The following is a 21,260-nucleotide window of genomic DNA, read 5'->3' on the forward strand; positions in this document are numbered from 1 at the left end:
TCGACTTATGGTTCTTCGGCCAGCCTTAGGCTTTCCGTCAGCAAATCTTCTTACATGTCAGTCGCCAATCGCTGGGGCCGGCATAAACTTTCTGCAACAGCGATTCGTCTTCATCTATCCGGAACCCCACTTCAACAAAGTTCAACTTTAAAAATTCTGGGTCTGACGGTCCACGATTCGGGAACCGGAACTGCTTGGCTCTCCAGCGCTAAAAAGCAGGCTATTCAGACGTTGGGTCTGATTAGGCGCATTGCTCCTAAAACGGGCAGCGCCCGCTCATATGTTGCACGACAGTTGGTGAAGGCGGTAGTGCAACCATGCCTTGTTTATCAAGCCCAATTCCAGCGTTTGACAAAGGCACAATGGGATCACATTGAGGCTGTTATTCACGAGGCAATGAGGGTCATCACTTGCCTTCCCCGCATCACCCTGATCGTGGCTCTCCAAGAAAATGCACAGCTGAACACACTAGATGAGCTGGTGCAGCAACGACGTGATGCTCGCAGGCTTAAGGCCAGCCTTTCACATGCAGCGTGTGCTCTTAGGGCTTACGCTTTCTCGTATTCCCTTCTACCACCACCATCGCCATTTCTTCCTCCCTGGAGTTTTGTACAGATGAGCGATAACAAGCCAACTGATATACGTCGCCCGACATCAACTCACACGGCGGCGGCGCATCGTGACCAAATTATAGCTCAAGATGCCCACCTGCCGCTTGGCTCCATCGTGCTTTACATTGATGCAAGCATTCAGGACTGTGAAACGACCACTGCAATTTATTGCCCTTGCGCACCTGCCCTTAATAAGACGACCCAGTTTCAAATCCCAGAGCCTCCTTCCTCCTTTTGTGCTGAGCTCCTTGCTGTTCGAGAAGCGTTGTACCCTGTGGCTGCCTTTCCCATGGTCCCCACGGCCCGCATCGTCATCAGCACTGATGCCCTCCAGGCGACGCAGCTTCTGTGATGCGTCAATCGCAGCCCTGAAATATGTCAACAGATCCATCTTCTGGTGGCACGCATCCCACAGCCAATATCTATTGAGTGGATCCCACACGACCTTCTAAGCTTCCAAAGCCGTGCGCATTCTGCGACCCATCTAGCGACCTCTCCATCGTCACTGCCTTAGCTCTTTCACCTAGATGACGCCACCCTCCTTTTAACAAGAAAGGAGCACCTCCGGTGCTGCACACATGGTCTCATACCTCCGTGTGCGGTAAACCTCCCCCGCGGTCTTACCCGTGCAGAGGAGGTTGCGCTTCGGAGGATCTGGGTCAGGGTTGCCTTCACTCCTGCCGTGACTCGGAAGTGGCTGCACTTTCGCGACGTTATATCCTCGCCTTGGGTGTCCACTCTGCAAGTCGCGAAAAGCTGAAGCCAACATCCACCACCTGCTGTGGGTTTGCCCTGCACTGAAACCGACGAGGCTCCGGCACCTCGCAGCAATTGGACTTTCGCCGCATAATTCGAGCGATTACACTGCTTGGACGCAGGGACCACATTATCGATCCCTCTTGGACTTCATTAGACCAGCAATTCTTTTTCCATTCATTTAATCATCCTTATTCACCCCCATCCCATACCCCTGTATGCCATGAGGCATTTACCCTCCCAATAAAAATAAAAAAAAAAAACGTACGACTTGTCACCATGCTTTTAGTTTCACACTTTTGCCCCGGACACTGACAGATTTTCCACATGGTGGAATTTGATGTGTCTGCCTTCATTAGCATTTTTTTACCCATTACAAGAGCACCAGGGGAAATAGAGCAGTAATATTGGTACAATTTTGAGCATTCCTTTTATTAGAGGAAGGTCTCGGCAGTCAAAACTAGCCTGCAAAACTCTATGAGAACAATTGCCGTAGCTCACTTATTGCTTTAGGATGTGAGCCTATAAATACTAATAGAAATAACAGATTTGTTTGTGCCACTGCTAGAGCACCTTAAATAGAGCACTGTGTTTACTTCAATCTGCAGGCCTGATGTACACCTGATCCACAGTCAGAATGAAGCAGCTGACATGGAGCTTGATGATGTTCGCTTGCACCCGGACATTGAGAAGATTTTGGCAGATGAGCAGTGGGTAGATGATGCTACGTGAGTATCTCTACTTTGGTGCATCCGTGCCTATTCTTGATTCGACCTCTTGATAAGATGCAGAAAAGGTATTCTTTGTGAACAATTCAAGCCATTGTGCCCCACACAGGGGGTTGAATGCTTTTTTTGCGTGTGTGTGCTTATCATCAACATGTTATTGCTGTCAGTTTTATGTAGTGTATCTGTGGGCATTGAAAACTTTGCTGCTTTATTTTGTTACTTACTTTCCTACAAATTCCTCTGCGCTGTCATTGGCTGTTGCAACATTCCTCTGCCAGATGTCATGGTTATTGTATTTTACACCTATCAAAAGTTAGTGCAGCATATAGCATGTCTAGTTGATGGTCAGGTGGTCAGCGATAACATTGTCGCTGTCTTTATTCCTCACTGATGTGCTTATCAGCAGCGTGGCCACATTTCTCATCTATGCTGGTGCTGTATTCTTCATTTTTTACTTTTCGCAGTGCTTTCAGTTCAGTATAATGTACAGTCTGTTTCACACTTAGGGGAAAACTCGGAGAACATTGCATCGTGATGCGGCAAGCGCATGAGTCAAGTGGCGGCAGCAGCTCGCGCAGGTGCTCGAGGGGTGGGGTCTTGAACAGCGTCGCCTGCTATGGTGGCGCGCACTGGCTGCATTGTCGGGAAGCTTGCTACTGTCAGGGGCAGTGTGCGGATTTTATCGTTACTGCATGAAATGAGCCGGTATTCTTTACTAAACACTGTGCGACGCCCACTGATACACCTCGAAGGTAAGCTCATCGCTGAAAGGTGCAGGGAAATCATGGACGACATACTGATTCCGTACATTCTTGACGGCCCGTTCCCGGAAGGCGACTATATACTCTAACACGACAGGCCACCGATCCACGCTGCTCATGTTGTGCAACTGCTTGGAGAGCGCGCCGTCACTCTCCTGGAGCGGCCGCCCCAATCCTCGGACGTCAACATGATGTAAAATGTCTGGGGCTCGTTGACAGTATCACTGGCGCACAATCCTCTCTATCAGTCGCCCGAGGATAGGCTTCGGTCCACCATCGTCAGCAACTGAGACGTGCTGCAAATGAACACATCGCTGATCACGTCACTCTACACTTCACTGCCTTCCAGGATGAGCACTGTCATCGCTGCTGCCGGGGACATGACGAGATACTAAGTGAAGTTCGGAGCATGACATGTCCAATTTGCCACTGGCGGGCAGGGTCTGTCTGGTGTAGTGAATGATTGTCGAGAAAAATCACTTCCAGCTCATTGTCTTAACCTAAAACATTCCTTTATTCGTATCCGTTTCTTTCAATGTGTTTGACCCCCATAGTTATCATTGTTGAGTGCTTTGTTTTCCTTTCGAGTCAAATAAAGACTGAGCATGTTGTGTGCACATGTTGGTGCGTCTTGTCATTGCATATTACGGTAGCACACACAGTGAAGAAATATACGAGCATACGCTCAGTACCCCAGCCTTTCGAAAGAACAAAGTAAGCATGCTGTCAAAAGAAGTTTGTGGTGCTCCATTATCACCAATGAAGTCTCAGAGTTTGGCATCGCACAACGTTTAGTAAAGAATATCAGCTCAGTTCCCACAGTAACAATGAAATCGGTGCACTGTCCCTGACAGTACCACGCTTCCCGACAATGCGGGCAGCGCACGCCGCCATAGCAGACGATGCAGATCAGTACTCCGCCCCTCAAGCACCTGTGCGAACTGCTGCCGCCGCCCGACTCCAGCACTCGCCACATCGCTATGCAATGCGTTCCGAGTTTTCCCTTAAGTGTGAAACAGACTGTACAGTTGAACATGCTGCTGTCTCACTTAGTAGTTGGCATTCATTAAATGATCACTGTACATGGTTTGCGTATATAATACTGTCATCTAAGGGCTCTCTAGGGGTATTCTTGAATAAGGTCAATAAAATAAATAAGTGCTTACATGTAATGCCTTCAGGGGTGATTTCAGTTAGGTCCATGTATTGGCAGTCAAGTGGGGGACAGACAGCAGTGCTGTGTGATTGTCTCCTGTATTGAATACGAGTCTGAAGAATGCAGTGCTCTTGGACACTAACAGCCTGATCTAATCTGATTTAATCTATTTGTTTCTTGCAAATACGCCTGCATACACGCCTATAGTATATTTATATGTATTCACTACTGTTCCTTTCCCCGTCTACTTTGTACTCCAAGGCACAGTCCTTTGCCAAGACAATTTATGGCTTTCTAGCTGTGTCTCCCTGACATTTCAGTGTGAAAATAAAACTTTGATTTGAACGATGAGTGATGCAAAGTTTGTCACTCTCATGGTTTGTCAATGTACATGATGCAGGGGACTTGTACCACACTGCCTGGCTGTTCTGAAGACATGTCACCAGCTGACCGAGCGCTTGGTGACTGCCTCGATGGGTTCGGTTCGGCGACCGGCAACACAGGCGCAGCTGACCGAGCTGGCTCAGCTTGCACAGAGGGTCGGTCCACGGGTGGACGACGTGGTGCGGGCCATGTACCCACCCTTGGACGCTAGGCTACTGGAAGCACGGTGGGACACCATTCTACTTTTTATTAATTATCCTCATGTACCAAATAGGACAAGAGATCAACAGTCAGCCTCTGGAATCATTGCAAGAGTATTTTCATTTTTATCTAGGCCAATTACTCACAAGGGCACTGATTAGGAGAAGGAAATCTCATGAATAAAAATTGCTTAAAGTGCATAGGGCAGGCAATACCAAGTCCTGACTGGTGGCTTGCTGCTATCCTTGAAAAGAAAAATGCACAATCATTGCATTCTGCAGGTACTAGTAGTATATGGGGCAGAAACAGATGTGGCATTTCATGATGCATGCAGTCGCTACTATTTTTAAGTGCATGCATTATATGCCTGGTTTGTACAAAATAAATCAGAAATGTGCATCGTCCTTGTCAATTTTATACAAAAGAATATCTATGTCACTGCAACAGAACAGTGCTGCTATCTGTGAGGCTGCCATCTTGTTTGTTCTTCATCGGTGCAGCCACTTTTTTCCCTCGTAGTGCTGGCTGTTCGTTCGATCCTCCCACCGGCATGCCATTTGGAGGTTTTCCGTTGCTTTTTAAATTGGGACATGCATCGCAAGCACTTTGTCCAGTGTTCATACGTAGGAAACATCTGAATTCTCGCAAGCACGTCTGTTCCTAGTTCATTGAACTGTTCACTGTCATAAAACTGTCACGTTATCCAAAGTTGCGAGTCTGAATGGCGCATCCTATTATTGCAGTAAAATCTTGGTAAATGAAAATTGCTTAAATGGAATTTCTGAATAAATGGAACAACAGTCTCTAAATTGGTTGGTTTTGTATTTTGATAATGCAAGAACACTGTGGCTAATCAGAAACAAAATATTAATGGAAGTTATTTTTTCTTCTAAGCTTTCTCCTATGAATTCACGCACAACTTCTGCTTCTCATTACTACATCTGCTTGACAGCCGCATTGTGCTTTTTGTGTCAGCTGGAATGACCAATGTGAGCCACATGAGCAAAATGGACGTACATTGTTTGTTCTCCTGCCCCACACATCTCTGGGCAAGGCAGCAATGCTCTGTTGGCTGGTGGCCATACCCACTTGTCTGTTTAAAAGTTCTAATGTGAAAGCATTATATGCCCCATTACACAAAAATTTGTCGTCGTAGTCGGCATGACCAAAAGATGGTACCAAAAATGGCTGACGACACAAAGTAAAAGCATGTCATAGAATGCTCGGATTGATGTCAAATTTATCATGGAGGTTCCTGTAAACAGAGTAAATTAATTGGTTTGAAAAGATATTTTGGTAAATTTCAGTTTGGTTGGGAATCGAACCTGGGCCTCCAGGGTGCGAGACGAGCATGCTTCCCGATGCCACGGCAGCTCTACGGTTCTTGTTGACTAAAGTTGTGCCTAGTGCACGCATCATTGCACACATGGTGGTACAGTGAATGGGGAGGAGGTGGCGCCACGTCATAAGTGCATAAAATGAGTAAAAACAAAAAGTATTAATGTTGAATTGAATGGCACTGAGCAGTCCTTCGAGTTATGAACTCCTCACGGCCAAGCGAGTGCGTTGAGACACTTGGCGTGTTTTGATCTTCAAATACCTACCAAATTTTGTATACAGCCTTTCATTAATTTGAACCATGCAATGACTATACTAGACATATCGCCGCTTTATTTTGTTTTCATTTTATGTTTGTATTTTTGCATACAGCACTTTTGGCAAAAAACACCTTTCCCCTCCTTCTTCCTGCATTCTCGGTGCCGAACTTTTTTTTAATTTTTTTTTTTATTTTTTCATAGAAAGGGTGGCAACCCTAGCTGTATGTCATTGATTTTAGAGAACAGGTAGCTTTTTTTGTCACATGAACTAATGAATGCTCTGTGCAAGTTTATTTGTTCAACACTTAGCACTTTGTGGAGCAGATATGTGGTACCATTTCACCACTGCTTGTGAGCACCAGAAGGCACAGTGTTTAGTTTGCTCTTTGTTGCCTGGTTGCAGTTGCACTGCCCTGATGCTGTCTGTTGTTCACCTGACATTGGTGATGCGTTCCTTCTGTGGCCAGCCCAGCAACCCTGGCTGGATTGATGAGTACTTGGCACATGCTGAAGGACACCTTCAGGTGAGCAGTGCACCATAATGACTGCACAAAGCCCTTTGCACCCACCTCTATTGCTGTGCCAATGCAATGGTATGGTGATTAGCTCACAAGACGTGAACTCATTGCCTGTAGCTGGACATTTCGAGACCTTTACTGCAAATGGCAAGCCAGAGATAGAAAATTACTGTTTAATTTGTTTGGTGTTTCATATGTGTGTACAAGGCTGTGATACTTAAGCTTAGCAGCTGAAAGAAATGATGCACAGCAGCAATATTCATGATGTGGCACGCATGTAGTGTGTCTGAAATGTAGCACATAGGCTGAAGTTTCTTGATACAATGCGTAGTGCGACCAGACAAGGACAGAGATAGAAACAGAAACTTGAAGTTTCTGTTGCCTTTGCACATAAGTTACACAGTGTCGTTAAGTAGATGAAGTACTATATTTGAAAAAGCAAGCCCGCAGGAAATTAGTCTGTGGTTGTTTCCCATTACAGTGCAAGTATCTCAAGTCTATTGCATGTATAGCTATAATGGAGTGATAGTTACAGCTAAGCAATTGTGATGCACCTTCAACTTCATTATAATGGGTTCAACTGCAATGTGTTCTTTGAAAATGGTGCTTCTCAATTGTTTACTTATTTTAGTAAGCCAAAGGAATTAAATAGGGGATTGCATCCCATGCAAGGGTGCTAGTGATGACCTAAGTGGTTCATAGATACACTTCTCTTGTGCTCTATATCTGCTTCTTAATGTTTTGTGATAAGCGACACACTTCACGCACAGCCATCCATCCATCTTTTATGTACCTGTACCCTGACCTGTCTGAAAAATCTCTCTCAGGTGTAGAAATTGCTGGCAACTCTTCATAATAAGGACAGGTCCGCCTACAGCTAGCAACACCCTTCTGCCTCAAAATAAACAAAATGTCATTTCAGTCTGCCATGTTGGCTAAGGCCCGTTCAGGTGCCCTTTCTCAGTGTGCGAAATGAAAAGATTTTATCATATTAAATTAAGGGGTGATGCGGGGCTAAAATCATAATTTCCACCAAAAATAGCATTTTCTAATTTTGTTTATTTCGGATTTTTATGCATATAAGAAAGCTCCTTGCAGAGTTTCCTTATCGTTAATCTGCACGATAGAAAAGAAGAAAACAAGCTTTCTTTTACCCAACAGTTGCATGCGCCTTGTCATGTCTTGAAATCGTTGATTCAGTTTTTTTTTTTTTTTTTTTAATTCGAAAGCATGCCCTGAGACATAATAACAGATTCAGTTTTAAATGTGTTAGCATTTCTACATTTACCCAACAAGAAAAACCATCCGTCCGGCCCATAAGACAATCGCTTTCAAGATAGGGCCTGCAGCAGCAAGCAAATTCAAGTTCATGCTGCCTCTCGCTTCAACACGAACGAAGCGGTGATAACACAGTGCTCACTAAGCTATCGGCCCTCTCCACACTCTCTGCCCCCATTGCAGATTACTGTCAAGATAGGGGCCAGCCTGTCTCACTTAAACACGAGACTGTCTCCATTGCAGATCGCTTTCAAGATAGGGCCTGCGCGGCCACGCCATACGCAAGTGCCGCCGTAGTATGGTTGATCACGGTTTATAATGGTTCGACGCGAATGGACAAGGCGCTAAGGAGCAATGATGGCTTATAATGATTGAAACGTCATCAGTGCACCTGGCGCTGCCACCTGCAGTAGTTTGCTTGCGTCATCTATTCACCTTGCGCCACTGCCCGCAGCAGTTCGTGTCACCGCAGTGCTGTCGTTTATACTGGTAGGATCAAGTTTCATAACATTCATAATGACTGGGCTGCATGGAGGGGAGCACCTTCTGCCGAATTTTGTTAGAATTGGCATGTCAGCTCCAAATTTGACCCTTCAGCCCCACATGGCCCTAAGAATCCTGTACAGCCTACAGACAAAAGTGGCTTTATTTGGAATACAAGTGTTGGACCTAGCGATAACCCCTTTTTTACATTTTTTCTATTTTTGTAAATGAGTTTCAAGCCCTGCATCACTGTAGCCAACTTGGTGAGAGAGCTAGAACCATCATTGTTTTTGCCTTGTTTTCTCAACAGTGAAAAAATGTAGCAGATAAACATCGACATGTTTGCACAGTGCAAAGGACGAGGACTGAAGAAAGAACACAACACAGGGGCTGACACATTATCCACATTCCACATTATCAAGCAGATAAACAGCTTGGCACAATGACATTGAAGAGCTCATGAACGTTATGATAAGCCAAGCTAAGGTATAAATGAAAGCATGGATTGAGAGAACAAGAGTGATGATTTGTGTTATCACTCTTTTGATGACTGCACATGTCATCAATGCATAAATCTTTACACATTTTTCTAACTCAATGAAAGAAATGGTAACATAATAAACTGTCATGTGTTCATCGTACACTTTAAGCCACTTAGGGTGATCCCAGATATTGATATTGAGTCTATTGATCATACTACAAATTTGAGACTTTGCTCATTGAAGGGGCATGGTAATTATAGCTGTCTTACTTAATTTTAGACCAAATTCATTTAAAAGGCACATTCTTATTCAGTTTTCTGAGCTGATTTCAAAAATGCACTTTCTTTTGATAGAGTAAATAGTTGTGGAGATAATTAAAAGTCCATTATTATTATTCGTGGAGACAATAGATAAAAACATAGGGCAGAAAACTATAGTAATGCATGAGTTGACAGAAGAATATTGAAGGAGTTTTCAAATACAACAATAATTGTCAATTTAGCAGATCATCAGAGTTCAGTGTTCATGGTATGGCTACTAGGGAACAAGAGTAAAAGCAAATAAAAGAAAAATGTAGGAAAAGAAAAGAATCTGCTTGCAGCACTTCAAGCTTTATGATTTAGCTTCATACAGCAGAAAAACAAACTATAGCTGCAGCTGTCCTATACCTTGAGATATTGTTGCCACAAACAGGCATTCTGAGCAAAAAGCTTGTTTTGAAAAAATTTAGAAAAACACGGACAACTTCATTGGTTCAGAAATATTATGAAGTATATATATGTTACCAGTTGTGGCAGGCTAGTATGCCTCTGGAACATGCAGTGCGAAACATGCTGCAGTGTGAAACCTTCATTGTCAAGGAACAAGAAAAGAAAAGAAGAAATTTGTCAACGATTACAATACTCCCTAATGTGAAATTTGAGTGCAGCTCTACACATGTTTTCATTTGGCGATATATTGGCTGGTGCGGACAATCTATCTCGTGCGGCAGTGGCAACGGCAGCAAGAAAATCTGATTTTTGCCTGGCAGCCAGTGTTGAAGCAAAGTCTTGCAGTTTTTCTTGATCCTCCTCCATCTTCTTTAAATCATCAGGCTGCAGTTGTTGTGCTGGAACGCCGCATGAACACACTGACAGAATAGTGTTCATCTGCTAAGCCTATTCCGCAGTCACTGGAGGAGGCTTCGGCGGCACTCAGCACGGTAGCGAACTATTGCAGGCATCCTTCAATGCTACCATGCACTTTCAAAAGTTTAACACTCCTTGTTTCTTCTGTTCAGCAAATTTATGGTTTGTAGCAAGCTGAATTTGAAAGTCTCATGCCGAGTTTTGCACGCCAGAGCAGCCCAGGCAGACGACGGCGAAAATTTGCCAATGGCATGGCATGCTTACGGTCACATGCTTCAGTCGGCAAATGTAATTGTGCATCCGGACAGCGTTTTTGCTGGCTTTTTCTTTATAGCCATTCAGCACACAGAGTAGCAGTGGGGCAAAAACTAAATGAGAAGAGTGGCTCTTTCAAATAAGACCAAGATAGCTGTAATCGGAAACTTGGAACGCCAACTACGCCAACTGCCCACCACGAAAGAAGTCCATTTCTTGCGCATTCATCAGTAAAAAATACTGTACAGCTCACAGCAGATGTAATATAGCAGATGTAATATAAAACGGCATTACGACTAAAATATTAGTCCAAGATGTGTGAAAATTTCTGAGATAATGCTACAGGCACTATGAAATCCAACAATAGCATTCTGTGATTTTTCGGTTGCTAAGATCCTTGTCCCCCCTGAAGTTACATCCTGATCTAACGGCCGTATTTCAAAGCATCGTATTGATAGAACAGGCAAGTCACCTGCACTTGCTAGAAAAGAGGCAGATGAAAAAGAATGAGCATACACAAAATAAATAACAGCCCAAGGAATTTCCTTGGGATCTTCGGAGAGGCTCACGCTGTCTAAGCCTTTCGCTCCAAAGATGCACTTCTTGAACTGTGCGGGAAGGAAAAGTGGGGAGGATGTAGAACAAAATTTTTAAACATTCTTTAAATAATGAAAAAGACTTTCCTGCATGTGATGACTACGTGCTTGGCGGTTTCATATGTTTAGTTTACTGTTCGTTGAATTATCGCATCAGTTGTCTTCTTTCTCACTGCATAATGAGAATGGTGACACTATGTTTTCTGCTGTAGAAATGCATAAGCCACATCCATTATAGACTGCAGCATTCAGTGTGTCTACTGTCAGAGAAAATGTGAAATTTCCGGAGATTTTATTGGTTCTAGAAAATTTAGGAAAAGACATTTTTCACACGGTTGCTTTAAATCAAAGAATTTGTTGGCTGCAGTGGTTATAACAAGTCTAATGGTATGCCAGAAGGAAGTAAGTTTTCAACTGAACCTACACAATTCACAAGTACAATGTTATCATTTGCTGGTTTTATGAGCGTGAGATGTGATGAATATCGTAAAACATATTAGTATTCAGTCAAATGTGATGTGTGTAGTCATTGAAAATTATTGGCTGACAAATTAACTTGGCAAACAACATGCAACAATTTTTTTTTATTTGCACCTGAACTTACAATGTCATGGACTGCCATGCAATTTTCATAAAACAGTCAGGGAAAACCCGTAAAAATCAAGAGAATTCAAAGATACCTTCAGGTAGATGCGACCCACATTGTGGTGATGCCGCCGTGGTGATGCCGCCGTAATGGACACCATAGGTCAGCATACTCACTCATGAACACACTAGCCAATACGAGCTCCACACACATTTCACGGGGGCGAGTAGAGGGTTAGTGAGCACTGAAGGGGTGGACCGAGACATTAACGAGGTTGAGTGCCGTTGAATTTGAATGGACGCGAGTATGACCAGGAATGAGTGCTGGTAAGTGGGAGTGGATGCGAGTATGAGTATGAGTGTACACTTGTAAGTGTGAACAGAAGTGACTGTGAACGCAAGTGAGTGTTGGTGAGGGTGAGTGTGCATGAGTAGGAACGTGAGTGCTGACAAGTGTGAGTACACACGAGTGTGAGTGAGTATTCGCTTATTATGCCGACGTATGATAGACACCCTGGATATGGCAATAGCGTGTTTGTGGGAGACAAGCCACTGATTGCTGTGTATTAGGGAACAGCTCTGCAGCTGGGGAAAGTTGATGGTATGTGAGCGTGCATCGATGACTGCATGGCTCGGTGCAGTGCTGGCTGTGTAATTAGTGAGCACTTGTCTTCGAGCATTTTGACCAACCTGTGGACTGGAAAACTTGCATGCCACATTGTAACAGGACAAGTTTCTCAGTTCACAAGCCATGGGCAGCCCACCAGTCAACACTTTGTGCTGCGGATGCAGGGCGACACACATGAACATCTCCTAGTTACACAATTTGGTAAAGTGGCTGACTGGGCTAGATTGTAATCCATAATAAATGTTAACAGTGCAAAAGCAACATGTGGACGAAAACAGCGCCTCATCTCATTTTCATCCCCGTGCTGCGTTTACACTGTTCACGTTTAGTAGTTACACAATCTTGCATGTTCCCCTTTCCACTTGTATAAGTGTACAAGAACCCATGGACAATCCGGGAAAGGCATGCTACTGTAAAAGGAAGCAACCTTCACTCAGTTCTCTAATAAAAAGATGACTCATTACAATGACTGGTCATATATTGCAATGATCTTTCTTTTTTTTTGTCGTCCATTGCACTGTGTGGCTGATCCAGACAATAGCAGCACAGTGTCATCTGAACCAATTACGTAATAGTAAATAGGATGGAAGTTTACATGGATCATTACGAAGGGTAGCCCCTACACCATCATCTTTGCTTTCTGTGTCTTGTCTTGGTAACTTCAGGTATAAGAACCACTGATATAAAGACTGCTTCTTGTGGGATTATTGCATTTGCTATAAGTGGGTTTGAGTGGAGCAACAATCAGTAGCATAAATGTCATGTTGGGGCTGTTGATGTTCTAAATTCAGCACTTGCGCATAGAACAGGCTGAGACAAGTGCTGTTCTTTGCCCAGTCAGACTAGAATTGATGGCAGTTTCCTGTGCGTATATTTTCTTTGGTGGTTCTAGGTTCTTCGCGAGGCTGGCCTCGCTGCAGATGCCACAAGCCAGCAGATGCCGCAGGCTGGTGATGTCTCTGTGCAGCAGCAAATGGCCACTGGCAACGTCTCCACATGGAGGGCAAGTGTTGACCGCCATGTATCAGCGTGACGTCATTGGCCGACTTTTACTGTTGTGCTGAGTTTAGATTCACAACTTGCTCCTGTGTTGAATGGTTATGTGATTTGGCTCACAACTAAGGGTGAGTCACAGAGTGTAATTTCTTTAGACAAAGTATTTCTGAGCACTAGGATGAAGTCTGTAGACAGATACTGCATCAATGTTTATGCTGAAGTGTGTTACCATTTTGGTGGATTTCCTGCCAGACTTAGCAGCTTTTTGGCTTGTCTAGCTAAAAAGATTCACTTTTTGAGAATACTGGATTTTTTAGCTGATTTGGGATGAGATTTTTCTTGCATAACTTTTTTTAAATATTTGCAACAATATCGAACCAGCTTGCACAAGTTTTAGTGGAATGACATCTGTGATTTGTAGTGTTTTCTACAGTATGGACTTTGCTATGAAATGAGCATTAATGCAACTCTTCTGTTGCGTTTTGCATTATAGAACATGAAGGAGAACCTTTAGAATGTTATTCGGTAAGCAGTTTGTTGTTGACACAAATGAGTCTTATATCTGCCTTGCATTTGTCGCATCACAAACTTTCAGGCCTTAGAAATGCCTCTTTACTGTATCTGCAAATTTTGTTAAGGATTTCTTTGCAGAAAAGTTTTTAATGGATTGAAGACATTTAGCATATTTTAGCAGCATTTGAATGTTGATTTAGAATTACTGGTTCAACAAGCAGACACAGAAGTCACGAAAAATATTTGTGCACTGACATCCTTCCATTATCATTTTCTTCCCATTATGTTGCTCTCAAGTGCATTGGCAGAATGGGCAGCAGTAGAGTGAAGTGCCAGCATCCTGAGAGCAAAAATGTCACATCTGTAAAAGCCTTCACTATTGTGAAGTCTTGTGAATTTCATTGTCGACTGGCTTCACCTAGTTATAGCTAATAACATAGTTGAGCCCCTTGGTTCCCCTCATTATTCTCACTGCACTATAGGTGACGTCTAAAACATGGCGGCCATGACGTGTTTGTGACTCTGCAGTTACTTCCAACGCATGCAGTTTGCAAAAACATAGCCTTTGAGATCTGTTTCTGTTACTCAGAGGGAACTGTCAGTGGGGCGTGAATTTGGACACCACCTATTGTGAAATGTTATGCTGTTATACAGTAGAGCTTGAGTGATGCGTTCTTGGTTGTCTTACTGGCTGCTATGTTGCGTTAATGCAGTCCCGGTGAAAAGTCCATACACTCTTCCCATTTATTGTATTTCCATTTGCCTGCCACATTTCACTGTCACATTCCTTCATGTTACATTGCACTTTCCATGAAATGGTGGCGTAAGTTGTGCAATATGCAGAGGGAATAAAAGTTTGTTGTGCAGACGTCTTTTATATCGTGGATAATGAGCTTCGTTTACATGTATGCTGGCTTCCATGGCATGTCACTCCCTCCATCAGGCAGCTAACCCCAGCGAATCATTATGATCGTCATTTGCAGCTAGTAGCTATCTGATTGTAAATGCATAGAAAGGCATGAAGCACACGACAGCTGCCAGTCACAATAGCCAGGGTAGTGTCTCTAGTAACACCAGTGTGATTCTTTTAAAACCTTGAAGGTCAGCTTTGAAAAATAAGCCATTTTCAAATCAAAATTACAATGTCTCCTTACCTTTTGCTAGGCTTTTAGCTGCTGGTGTTTCCTGCATCTTGGAATTTTGTTTCTCCGTGAGAAATGTTTCACTAGGGTTTTACTTCATTGTTTTAATTAAGTAATGATCACAGAAAATGACTGTTTTGGAATGCATTTGGTATGAGGCTGGTCACTTGCCAAGTGTGTAGTACAATTTGAGGTGACAAGACAGACCTTGACTTCTTCCTGTGCGATGCTCTTCCTGGAATTGCCATTGTGACTTGTTTCCCATCTTTAGCAATCTCTGAGCAGGCTGATCGAGAATGTGGCACCTAGATACTGGTTTCCAACAGATATTTGTTGGACTTAATCATTACATTATGTGGTATTTTCATAAACCTTCTTGATGTTGTATGAGCAGAGACACAGAGGCTTTTGTTCACGATATTGTAGCCTCTTGATTGCTTTACTTGGACTGAAATTCTCATGTATTCCTTGCAGAGGTGTGAATGAGCCATTGTGTATGGCTTTTTGACAACTGCGAAATGTTTTGCTTAATGATAATAGTAGTGTTGCTTCTACCATCAAAGAGATATATAGGTCGAATCTCAAGTTACAGTTAGCACAAACACAATTCAGCCATGGTCATTTCCTTAGATAGAATTTGACGCAATGCATGTATAAGTGGAGGTACCACTATGCAGTTCATACCCGAGACATGCACCAATTAATTCAAACAAACTTGCCTTCTGGCACATACTGCTTATAAATAGATGTCATAGTACAAGTAAGTACAACATGTTACTAGTCAGCATGCGACTAAACATGAAGATGGTGACAGTACACATGTGGTTATTTGTACATTGCCAGCTGATGCAGTCTTATTGGTTTGAGCTGTGAACCACGACATGATATTACAGTACAGTTGTGTCTTTTAACTGTCATGTGATTCTTGAGATGTACTGTATTGAGATTGTGAGTGAGTGACAGCATGTGTGATGAAAACACCACTAGCATTAGTTTCCTGAGCCATCGTGACTTGTGGAGGAGACCTTTTTTGAGGCTGATTTTGCATAGATATGTTCAAAGGGCTGCACAGCCTAAGTGTCTGTAGGAGAAAAGTGCTTGTCATTGCACATATGCTATAGCATACAACACTGAATGAGGAGGAGCATGTTTAATATAGCGCAGTACTCAGTATGACGAATTATTGGACATAATGAAAGTAAATCAAAACTGTTTCTCACTGATATCAGTATGTAGTGAATATATGCTTATAATAAATAACTGATATAACAAAGTGTTTTTATGCCAGATACGACTGCATTATAACAATGTTCAACTGTATTTTAATGTGTCAGTACAGCATATCTATTTCATAAACTTACATAATTTTCTTACATGTGCGATTGTTGTACCTTAGCTGTTTCTTTTTTATTTTTTTTCAGATCAAATTATTTACTCTTATAAAAAGGTACAAATGATAGATCTGATGGGGTGTTGCAAACACCGTGTGTATACTGGTGATATTTTGTACATGTTTCTGGAGTTTGCTGAAAATGTGCAGATATATTTGGCGAACTTCGACAGCTGCAGTAACCAAGGTGCACATTGTTTACTGTGAAGCCAGGGTGGCATTATTTGATAGATAGATACTCTTGGCATCTGACTTGCATTTTTATTTCTTAATAAGGATCTGTACAGTTTTGCTTCCTAAGTCCTATAAGTGCACTCATGTAAATTATTTGCTCCCTCGCATATTAAGAAGCCATTGTTTGATATGTTAAAAAATGTCGGGCTCTCTTCACTTTCTGGACATTCTGGTCTTTCCACACGTAACAGTATAGACTGAGAAAACGCTAGACAAAACCACGTCATTAAGCTAAAGCTTCTGAGTATAGCAAATAGGTTGCATAAATAGGCAGCCAAGACTAGACCATTGTCAAATAAAGAAAGAATTAAAGCTCATTTCTGAGCACTTATTCAACTGGAGAGCTTTTTAGGCTTTTCACTGAATATCACAAATAAGTGATTAAATATCTTAATGCAAAACTAAATGAACAAAAAAAAATTGAGAAACATTTTTAAGGAATAAAATCATGAAACTACTTATGGCCGTAATAAGCAATGATGTCCTAGAACAAAGCCATCAAATGTGCCTTTAGTTTTAGGGATCAGTGAAGCTTGCCCTTCACTTTAATTTTTTTATTATTTATTTTTTTACTCTGACACCTCTCTCTCTTTTTTTTTTTTAATAACCACTTAAAGCGCTCAAGCATCATCTGATTTTATATTTGCTCTTTGTGTCGCTTAAAATGACACATTTCCTGCTGCCTTGGCTTTGATATACAACTCATGAAAAGTTAGGCCACTCATGGAAACCAAGTGGCCTTGCCTTTTTAATTGACTCATCAAGACTGCTAATTGGGCTAGTTGAAATGTTGGATTCATAGTTACAAAAGTTTAATGCAAACACAAGGGACGAAGAAGTTAATGCATGAATGTATTCTATTGAATGCATATTGTTTTCAGGTTGGAGTGGCCAGGACAATCATTTCATTGCAGTGACTTGCATAGTGTTGAGTGGTGCTGCATTTTGTATGGCTACATGTACAATCCTGCACATTCCAAGGCCCTATCTACATGCCTTAGACAAGTGTACATAGCGTAGTATCCTGCTTTTGTTAGTGTCATGTACGTCATGGAATCTGTGTGTACTCACATTTTACCTGAAGTGTACCTGTTTTACTTTGCTTTTGGTTCTCACATACAAAGGTGATTGTGCTTCTGCTTTTCAACATATTATGACATGTGCACATGTTAAGAAAGCTTCCTTACAATTGCTTCCGAGTATTTAGTACTCATTACATTCTTTTTTTTGTGTGTTTGTGCATTTATTGGTGTGCACTCTGGCCTTCGGCATATTCATACTATTTATTCCTGTGGCTCTTCCTTAAAGATCGACATAGTTTTGCCTGCTGTTTCATACTGATGTATCTCTGCTTCTCATTATGCTTTGTAGTGGTCCTGAAGCACTTTTTCGGCTAATCATGGAATGGCCTTACTATTAAAAGACTTCATCACACGAATCTCATGCCATAATACTGTTTCAGATCAGACAAGTATAAGTGAAGTCATTGCACCGATAAGCAGTTTTCTCTCTCTCTTCATCTCTGCTAGCACACTGGAAGCTACACAGGGGCGAAATCAAAGGGGGCAAAGCCCCACCTTACAATTGAGTGCCTTGGTGGCGAAAAAGCACGCCTAGGCTATCACGGAGGCCACATGCAGCAGATGCATCTACTCGCAATTGTCATGTGTAGACCAGCAGTGCAAAGATATTGTTGTCATTTTGACATTGCAGACACATATATGATTAATTTATTTAACTCAAAATTAGCAATTATGTATTACTCATAATGCTCTCATGATGATGTCGCATGATGACGTTGTGTTTGACACAAGATTGTAAGCTCCCTGCTGCATGCAGTGAAGTAATATTTGGATCACATGTTCACAGCAGTCTCTACAACAGATCGGCAATTTTCTTATTATGCTAAAGAAGTGTTTCAGGGCTTCCTTCAAGCACTTGTTAAATGACATTTGGTGTTTCCTTTAGCTTGGCAATATTAGATATGTACTTTATTTTCTTGCTTCATTTTGTTATATTTTACCTTTATATAATACCCTGGGCTTTTCAGGGGAATACTCCTAATTGGGTAAAAGCAACATGTCATTTGCAGCAGCAGTTGGCACAATCTATCTAACAATCAAAATAAATGTGTCAATTCTATGACTGGCAGAATTATGGGGCATTATTCTTCCAGTTAACATTTACTTATGAGAAAAATTGCAGTTCAGGAAAGTGGTAACTGCAACACCAAGTATGTATTTTCTAAACTAGGGCTGAGTGCATGATTTCTAGCAGATTGGCATGCTTTGTCTTTTACTGGCCATGGTTTTGAAGTTGCAACATGCCCTTTAAGGTTACCTAATATAATAAGGTAATATTATTTTATGAATTCGTAATTCTCACATGGTCTTCATGTCTGTGGCCATGAAAGATGTGTTGCCTAAACAAATTATCTCTTAACCTTCACTGCACTGAGTTTCATGACTACTCGTACTCAACATTCCATGAAACACCTGGCATAATGCAGTACAGGGTGTTTGAGTCTACCAGTTACATTTTATTGGGACTGTTAAATTGTGAAGAAGTTTGTTTGCTGTTTGGTTGTCTGGCTTACGTGACCCCTAGATTAATGATAACTTGTGCACTTGTGTTTGCAATTAAAGCTTCTTAATATAGTTACCTGAAAGAGCTAGTGCATTCAAGGAGCAATTTATTCCCATTCTCAGCACTATATAGCCAGATGAAATTCTGAAGAAAGGAGTTTGCCATGCCGCCACTGGTCACGGTGGCAGTATGTGCTACAGTCACCACACCTGCCGCAGTCACCAGTGGCATAGTTGCCAAGTAAGATAAGCAGGAGCACTGACTCGCACGGTAAGGTCATCCAGCTAGCATCCTGCCAATTCAAACTTCATGGAGTAACACATGACTTATAGCAACAGCTGTGCAGTGCCTGCATTATTTCGAAATTCTGATGGTATTTTGAGCTCTCAGCACAGCAGTCAGCTTATTTTGCTTTCTTCCAGCTGCAGATAACAGAAGGCTTCGATGAGATGCATTTTCATCACACTGACAAAGTCGAGCTGACACTGTTCATTATCACACACAAATATATTTTTTTTCTTGCTGCCCTGCTTATAAGGTTGCAGGCACATTAAGCCATAACAGCTAGCGGAAATAGAAAAGGGAGAGGGAGCATATTACAGAGGCTCAAAAAAGAGTAGTGGAAGGCAGCGCTGTAAAAAGTTAGAATTGGCATGTTGGTGCGTCGTTGTTAGGACGTAACAAGTGCATTAGAGATGAACAGCTTGGCGCTCCTGCCCATGTTCCTCCGTGGATGTGGTCCCATGTGCAGCTGCTCTGTGGCTGGCTCACTTTCATTTTGTATCTTTCATTTTGGAGCTTTCGTGGTGATGGTGACGAGCACTAGCATCTGTGAGAATGTCTTTGTAGTGCACAGTGTAATGATGTAGATTTGGTGTGCTTCTATCATTAAGGTAACCAGCCTCTTGCAAAAAAAAAAAACAATAAAAGCAGGCTGTGCTCACTTCTGGAGTGATCTCAGTGGCTGCGTGATGAAAGGCAGGGGTGGCGAGATCTCCATAGGTGCTCTTTTCCTCTGAATTTCAGCAAATGTGCAAAGGTAAGATACACTTGTTAGCTTCCTCAATAACATTCTTGTTCTAAATCTTGTCTGGCGAAGTGACATCGAGGATATGTTTTAATTGCTTGGAAGCAATGGCACTGCGAGACAGCAATTTAGAAAGATGTCTACTTTGTTAATTATGCTTGTGACTGCATAACCATATCTATAGGTCAACAACCTGGACACTCAAATAGTAAGCATACAGTCGCTGCAATTTAATTGCCCTAATTTTAGAAAATTTTGTGCAGCTGCTGAAAGACACCCTGAATATTACATATTGTATACACACACATCATATTGCAGATGCATATATTTTCATATCTTGCAGTATTATTGAGCTCTTGGCAAGCTTGTGCATCCTGGAGCAGTGGCTGTGGGGAGCCAGTGAAAGATCCTGCCCTGTAAAAATTAACTTGTGCAAATCCTAGGCCCATATTAACTTACTTTATTGACCTTGTGCCTTAGATATTTCTGTTCAGGAATATTTGGTCTGTGGAAGTGTAATGTTGACTCACTGTGTAAGGCTCTGTCATGTTTCCAAGAAATGACTATACAGGAAATAAAGAGCAGTCATTGTCCTTAAATTATGCTGTGCCTCACCTTTTTCTCAGACCTGAGTATTTTGCATTGTCATCTGTGAAGTTGTCTTGTGCCTCACCTAGCTTTTTCTTGGGCCTGAGTATTTTGCATTGTCATCTGTGTCATATCTGTAGAAAAGCTTGTGGTGCTGGACAAATTATCTGAACTCTGCACAATGACCGTGCTGTTTGTGCAGGTGCAGTTAGAATTGCCTGACCATGCCAGCCCCACTCTACCCACGTATTTTGCTATGATGACGAGCCACTCTGCTGATACAGCAGTTTGTGTCCCTCCTCATAATTCCCTGTCCGGGCAGCGTAATTAGTATTTGACATACTAGTTGCACCAAACCCTTTCATATGCACATAGCGCTTAAAAATATCCCTTTGCCTACCGTGCTTATCTTTACTACCGGTATCACACGGGGTACTTTCGAACCGGATTGAACTTATTGGGGTTGGCTTCCTCAGCCTGCGCAATGGAGGAAATTGCGATGGAAAAATTTAATCCAGAACGGGATCAATCGCGATTGAATGTGCCCCATGTGACGCCAGAATAAGGTAAGTGTTTCCTCCATGAGGCATAATTCGCAAACAGTTTTGTTTAGGCACCTGTTGCAGTAGCCTAGTGG

General features: G+C 42.3%; 1 protein-coding gene across 2 annotated transcripts in view; it reads left to right on the forward strand.

The window, feature by feature from the left end:
* The window catches only part of LOC126542568 (transmembrane protein 98-like), a 36,137-nt gene extending 15,503 nt beyond the window's left edge, over positions 1–20,634 (forward strand). For both annotated transcript variants that reach the window (XM_050189706.3, XM_055077335.2), the window contains exons 3-6: positions 1,976–2,095; positions 4,413–4,622; positions 6,599–6,719; positions 13,040–20,634. In XM_050189706.3, the coding sequence (XP_050045663.1) occupies positions 1,976–2,095; positions 4,413–4,622; positions 6,599–6,719; positions 13,040–13,180 (592 nt within the window). In that variant the 3' untranslated portion in view covers positions 13,181–20,634. The remainder of the gene's footprint in view (positions 1–1,975; positions 2,096–4,412; positions 4,623–6,598; positions 6,720–13,039) is intronic.
* Positions 20,635–21,260: the final 626 nt, after the last annotated feature.

Source organism: Dermacentor andersoni, chromosome 2, assembly GCF_023375885.2.
Source record: "Dermacentor andersoni chromosome 2, qqDerAnde1_hic_scaffold, whole genome shotgun sequence".
NCBI lineage: Eukaryota > Metazoa > Arthropoda > Arachnida > Ixodida > Ixodidae > Dermacentor > Dermacentor andersoni.